General features: G+C 45.5%; 1 protein-coding gene across 2 annotated transcripts in view; it reads right to left on the bottom strand.

Annotated features, from left to right (window-relative positions):
* Positions 1-1647: 1647 nt before the first annotated feature.
* Positions 1648-7123, bottom strand: part of Cep68 (centrosomal protein 68) — a 32553-nt gene continuing 27077 nt past the window's right edge. The window contains exons 6-7 of one of the 2 annotated variants that reach the window (XM_059275393.1): positions 5056-5229; positions 4007-4108 (exon numbers count right to left, since the gene is read on the bottom strand). In XM_059275393.1, coding sequence (XP_059131376.1) covers positions 5060-5229 — 170 coding nt within the window. In that variant the 3' untranslated portion in view covers positions 4007-4108; positions 5056-5059. Of the gene's footprint in view, positions 4109-5055; positions 5230-7123 lie in introns of both variants that reach the window. The other variant, XM_059275394.1, reaches the window with a different exon arrangement.

Below are 7123 nucleotides of genomic sequence, written 5' to 3'. Positions count from 1 at the left end.
GGTGATAAGTATTGTTTTAATTCTTATGGTTAAAGGGAAATAGAGGTTTGCATTATACTCAACAGCCATTTATGTGTGCAACAAGGGCACTGTAGACTAAGAGCACAGCATCCAGTACTTGCTTTCTAGTGTTAGGCCTGCTCAGTGACCTAGAGAAGCTTCTGTGCTGTGTACACTGAACCAGCCTCATTGGTTCAAGGAGCTCAAACTGTATGGAAACAAGTTTAGAGTGTCTGCTTCCTAGCACTTCATCTCCAGGCCTAGACCCATCTGAAGAGGCTTCCCAGGCAACGCTTTTTTCATGCATCTGTGGTAGATGGAGAGCAGCACATGCCTCCTCACAAGCAGTGAGCTGGTGATCCGTGCTGGTGCTTCCTCCATGCTGAGTCAGATGTCACCCCCACCCCCCACCCCTGGTTTGGGGATTCTTTTTTGCTTTTCGAGACAGGGTTTCTCTGTGTAGTCCTGGCTGTCCTGGAACTCACTCTGTAGACCAGGCTGACCTCGAACTCAGGGATCCACCTGTCTCTGCCTCCAAGTGCTGGGATTAAAGGCATGCACCACCATGCCTGGCTTTTTCTTTTCTTTTCTTTTTTTTTTTTTTTGAGACAGGGTCTCACTATGTAACCCTGGCTGGCCTGGAACTTAGTATGTGCAACAGGCTGGCCCCTCAGAGATCCACCTGCCTTTTCCTCCCAAATGGTAGGATTAAAGGCATGTACTACAATACCCAGATTGCACTGTTTTTTGAGACAGTGTCTCATGTAGCTCAAGAGGCCTCATTTCCACTTGTAACCAAGGATGGCCTTGAACTCCCGATCCTCCTGCCTCCACTTCCAGGTGTCAACTTTTTATTCTTTCCAATTGTATAACTCAAGTTGGAGGAGAGTTTAAACATTAGAAAAGAAAGCAGGAAATGTTGATCGCCCTAACTGTAGAAATTATATCCCCCCAAATTAACTGAAAACATGAACTCTAGATGGGAATGATGAGAGAAATAATATATTTATTTCGGTGAAATTTTTGCATGTGTGAAAGTTGTTAACTAGGACCTTCGAGACCTAGACTTTGCTTTTGTCTTACTGTGGGAAACAAAGTCTCTTGCAGACACTAGCATTTAAGGTGACAGAGGTCAGAGATTGTTTCCTTTGGTTTAAGCAGCAGCCAAACATTCTTCAATTGGGGGCTTAGGATGTGACTGCTGACAACACATTTTATTATGGGGTCTTTAATGATAAAATATTAAACTAAAAATAAGCCAAAAATTACAGGTTTCTTTATTTTTCACTAAACAGACGATTGAAATACATGGTACAAAAATAAGTGGTAAGATTATTGTAAAATGAAAATGGACAGAATAAATATTCAATTTAATTTTCCATCTTTGAGAATTTCACAATAAAATCATAGTTTACTTTGTATTATAGATGTGCTTGTTGGGTCTCTTCGTCCTTATATAAGATAAGGCAACTGGAAATTCCTGAGATCACCAGCAATTATATGGGACGGACACACACACACACACACACACACACACACACACACACACACATTTTGTCACTGTTGGGGTTTCTTTCCTTGTCAATACAAAGGGAGAAAGAGTTCATAAACTGTTTTCTATAATAACTAAATGATACAAAAACAATATAAGACAAAGTGATGCCATGCACTTTAATTTTACAACAGCAAAAGTTGTTCAAACTGTCGGCTTATTCTTTATTAGCAGAAAACATTTATAATACAAACATATTTACAGACTTTGTAAAATTCTAGTGTTTTTCCACCACAGGCAGCAAGATTAGGGCTTATAACACCATTTCAGCACACTTCACTATTTGCTTTTATGTATGTGCCAATAAATGCAGTCTTGGGGGTGGGGGAACATATCCTATTTTTCAAGTATAAGCATTTCAAGACCATTGGGGGCTTTAATTTGTTGACATAATAAAGAAATACTGTATTAGAAATAAAAAGTGGCTACCACACAGTAACTTGCATAATATGAAGAACATTCTACTCGGTGGCCATGGCTGGAATCCTGAACGAACAGTAGTCACTGGGCTCACGCAAACTTGCTGTGCTTACTTGGGTAGACTTCCCCTCAAGCACATACTTAGCCATTCAGCATACCTTGCACCCCCACTCCTCTTTTGGGCTCCGTTTAAGAACAGCCCTGTCTTTGAAGCCTCTTTGTTTTGTGCTGGAGGTTAGCTGTAGACCCGCAAGAACCCTGCGTTGAAATGCTACTTTATTGTGAACGCAAATGAACTTTAAGGGACCATGTATAAATCCTATCATGCATGGTCATGTCAATCTACCCTGGCCACATTTGCACGTGGAAATGATGGCATCATCCTACGCTGAGACAATTTCAGCTCAAAAGTTCTTAACACACAGCAGAAGATATAATTAACAATTGTGTTGATATTCCTAAGTGGCATTCACAGCCAAGGTCAGAGTTTGCACCTTTTAGTCACAAAGAAAGTATCTTTTTGTTACAAAGAGGATGAGCAAATGCATAGACCATCTTCAGGCAAGGTAGTGCTTTGTTGGGAAACAGTGTATTCCAAAATGAACATGTCAGTTGAGCTGACCAATTACACTGACGAGAACAGGAGCGCCTCGCTGGATGCAGCGGGCACTTCTGTTCTGTAGGTCCTGCCATCTTCAGGTTTCATGCTCACTGACTTTCAGGCCTGTCAAATGGGCTTACTTTCTGAGGGCTGCTCTAACATACTGATGGGAAGGCAACTTAAAGCCACATCAAATAGTTAGTGTACTGATTTTTAACCAATTCTCAATAGCTAGAAAAGCATTTCCTTTTGCCTTTTGAAAGCACATTATTCACCATGTACAATGTAGGAACTAAGCTTGACTAAGATGGCAGAATCAGAACAGTTTAATTTGGGTCTTGCCCATAAACATTAACCATAAGCCATACTGTGTAGCGGGGCAGCAGGCATGTGAAAACACTGTACTTCATGTATGTATAGCTTACCAAGTAGTAATCTTTTTCTCATTCTATAGCCCTGGCCAGCCTGGAACCCTAATACAGACCAGGCTGGCCTCAAAAGATCCTTCCAAGGGCTAGGATTGAAGTCTGCACCACCATATCTGTCTAAGGAGTTAATCTTTTAAAATCTTTTTGTTTTTGTTTTTAAGCTGAAAAACCCATCTTTGATACTTGGTGGAATTTGTGGTAACCAGCATATAATCACTCTGCTTCAAAAGTTGCAACTGATGCTTTGAACTACTGATCCATGGATTTTTTTTCCCCCTGACAAGGCTAGACTACCGGTTAACTCCCAAGAAACAAAGACTTTCTCTTTTCTCATCAGCACAGGCTGCTTTAATTTCTGTAAGGACAGACAGTGGCTGTAGCCATCCCCTTCCTCTGTCTAGTCTTCCAGGGGAAAGTGGAGCAGAGGACCGACCGAGTGCCCCAGAGGTAAGCAAAAGCTTGACCATTTGCTTCGTTCCCTTCCAGAAGCATGACACCAGCCTCCAGCTCTCTGATGCATTTTCATAAAATAGTTAAGGAAGAAGGTAGAGACTAACCACTAAAGATGGCCCCTGCTGTCATGTTGTCCAAAGGGCTCTGTAGAGGGTCTACTGACTTGAGTGTCTCTGTGGCAGATTAAAGGCTAACATGTCTGCTAGCTGAGAATCTTCAGAATGTACAAAATTCCAGTCTGCACTTGATGAAGATCCAAGGTTTGATCACCCACTTCCTCACTCTTAGACCCAACATCCCCTTGTACATCTGAGAATCCGTTCTAAGTACTTGGAACCTCAACATGTTTTAACTGCTGTTTTTTGAACAGAAGGGGGTACATGAGACCCGCAAATCCTAGTATTTTATCAACACTGTAAAGCCATGTATTTTTGGTAGAGAAGCACCAAAAGGAAAAGCCTTCATTTGGAGGGATTCACTGTAATGAGAACAGTAACTCAAGAATCTTCAGAGATGGAAAGGCATCTTAAAGCAAGTACACTAAAGTTGAGTCTCTCCCCTGCCTTCACGGTTGAACGGCTCTTCTGAGGAGTTTTTGAGTTTTCTTCCCAAGAGCCCACTTGGCTGATGACTCCATCTCCACCCGGGATATGCCTGAAAGAGAAGGCAGCCAGGGTTACAGGCAGGCTGCTGAGGAAGAGGTCAACGCCCATCATCTGCTTCCACTGCTGATGCAAATCCAGTCCCCGTTCACTCCTGTTGTTTTAAAGATGTCTTGGCACACAGCCCAGCTGTTCTCTCTGAGTCCTCTTGCTTCAGCCTCCAAAGGGCTGAGATTACAAGTTCGCACCACACCCCCCACTCCCTGCTGGAGTCTCTGCTCTGGACATACTTCCAGCATATGCTCACTGAGACATCCTCATTGGTAAACATTTTGTAAAAGAGAAAGGTCTAGAAAAAGTACAGTAGAACTGTGGGGTTCTGAAGAGCTAGAGATCCGAGCATAGGCACCAGGTGACCCTTCTGTGGTGTCTCTTGGCCTCTTTCCTATTCATCCCCAGTTTGACTTTCTAAGAGGTAAGATGAAAGTGTACTTAATGAGTAGCAGTTGTCAACTCTCTGAGATGTGCCGTCCCCAGTCTTTGGGGAAGGATGTGGTTGGTGTGAGAGGTTTGCAAAGATCCTCTGTGGGAAGGGGGTGGGGTAGAGAGCTGGCAGTTCACTGGATTTTTGTAGATGTTTGTGTTGTCAACGATGCTTGGAGACGTGAGATGAGCCTACAGGGCAGAGGCAATGTGATCACAGCCCCCCACTGGAGAAGTGTACCTGCAGGGAAATGGCGCTGGTAAGGGTTCCTGCTGCTACTGTGGAGGGTGGAGTAGCGGTGAAGAGAACCCACAGAGGTGGGAAGGTGGGGTGCTCCTCAGCAAGCACATGGAAACACAGTAGAACCACAGTGAGTCCCACCACAGGAAGTCCCACGTTCCTGGCAAGGGTGCCAACTGCCCCAGTGAGCTGCTAAGGAGCAAGTACTTACTAGGGTAGCCCTGTGTCCCAGTCAGCAGTGGCTGGGCAGCAGCCTCATGAGTTTTTCTACTTACCGAGTTAAAGTCCTTCACGCGGGTCTTCTTTAGCTGCTGTTGGTCTGTTGTCAGGGATGAGGGTGCAGCCAGCCAGCATGTCCAAAGAGGCTAAGATTGAGTCATAAAGGTGATCCGCCTGGCTCTCCAGCTCACCAGACTGCTTTGCGATCCTCCCGAGGACATCCTTTAAAACTAATGGTCAAGTAATAAAAAGCTGTAGCAGTTTGCTCAGACAGGATTGTAGTAGTTCACAGTGCCTCCTCCCCTACCCCAACAGGGTCTCATGTGGCTCAGGCTGACCTCTAACCTGCTTTCTAGCTGACTGTGACCTGGACTATGACAAACACGTGTTACTCTACGTGTTTGTGCGGTTCTGGGGACTGAACCCAGGGTTTCATGCAAGCTAGTCAAGTACTGTACCAGCTGAGCCACATTCCCCGGCCGCCTCTCCTTTTAAACAGTGATGCTCCACGGGCTTAAGTAACGTCCTGAGGAAGTCTGTAGATTTGGGGGGTGTAGGGAATCAGTGACCACACCTGGAGCAATGGTGTGAGATAGGCTAAATTCACTCCTGCATGGCAGGGTACGCAGGGCAGCCCCTTCCTTTGTTAAACACAAACACTGCTGGCTTCCTGTGCTCGATCAGCTGTGTTAAATGCTCCCTAGCTTCCTGCCCTAGGGTACCATCTGCCAGCGGAGGATAAGAAAGGGGAAGGAAGCCTTTGTTCTGTGCACAATGTGAACTAGATGGGTGGGGAGGGAAGGAACAGCAGGCTGGGTGTGTTGAGGTCAGCCTTGGGAAGCACGTGAGGGCCAAGTGCGGTCCTGACAACTGAAGCCAGAGTACTGCTGTCAGGGCGGCCGAGGCAAGCTCTGTCCAGTCTCCTGTGTGCCACCAGTGGGGTTCTAGGGCCTTTTGTTTGAAACTTAAAACAGGTTATGGAAGAAAGGCTAGGAAGGGGAACGAGACAGGTATGTTTTCCTGGTGTGGTTTTTTGTGTGTGTGTTGCTTTAGTTAATATGGGGACTCATTTGGCTAAATTCCCATGGGTTCCAGTCACGTAATTCATAAGCAGTTTGAGTATAAGACAAAATGTCAGCCTGTGTTTATATAATAGTCAAAATGCCTTTGGTGGGGTGCTGGCATGGTGGTAGAATAGAGCTGCAGTCACGCGCCTAAGGTTATATTTGTAGCCTAGTAAGAAAGCAGGCTCTAAAAAAGCAGTGGGGTGTGTGTGTGTGTGTGTGTGTGTGTGTGTGTGTGTGTGTATATACACTCTGACAGGATGCTGCTTCTGGGAGGAGGAAGTAGGAAGTGTCAAGAGGAACTTGAGACTCAAGAAAACAGCCAAGTGCTCCAATGAATTATTCCAGGCAGAGACTTGGGAGGGGTTGGAGTACCAATTTGAAGGAGCCTGGATTCATGTCTGAGACCCAAATCCAGACGTCTCTGGCCTGTAAGACACCCCTGAGTCTTTTCTCAGAGTAGGACAAAGTGGAGTGTCAATAGATTTCTTTCCAAGGGAAAGTCAGAACAGTCAGTTTAGGAAGACTTCCATGACACGTGGCCCCGTGAAGAGAAGGCCTGTACCGAGTTCTTCCTGCTCAGGCCCTGCGTCTTTAGACTCAGGTAAGTGTGTCTGGTGAAACACCAGCAGAGACAGAGGCAGGAAAACTCACTGCACCAAGTTCCTGCCCCAATAGAAAACGGAAAACTTGGGGCTGGTGAGATGGCTTAGGGAGTGGAGGATTTACCTCACAAGCCTGGAGACCCAAGTCCAACCTTTAAAACCAGTGTAAGGGCAGGAGGGGACTAACTCCACAGTTATCACCTGACCTGTACACACACACACACACCCCCCCCCACACACACCCACACCCACACACACACCCCATTCATATACACAGTGAAACACACCATTCAGGCTTAGCCACAAAACCCCTAAAGATCCTATGTAAGACAACACAGGAGGAGATTGAGAGAAGCAGGGGAGGCAAAGGGCTCACCAGTCCACACTGCTGGAGACCTGTTAGTGGTTGTTTTCCATCAAAACCTCTCCATGTGCTCACTTTCCCCAGGATACAA

The sequence above is a fragment of the Peromyscus eremicus genome, chromosome 10, assembly GCF_949786415.1.
Source record: "Peromyscus eremicus chromosome 10, PerEre_H2_v1, whole genome shotgun sequence".
NCBI classification, from domain to species: Eukaryota; Metazoa; Chordata; class Mammalia; order Rodentia; family Cricetidae; genus Peromyscus; species Peromyscus eremicus.
This window is presented reverse-complemented; position numbering and strand designations above follow the sequence as displayed.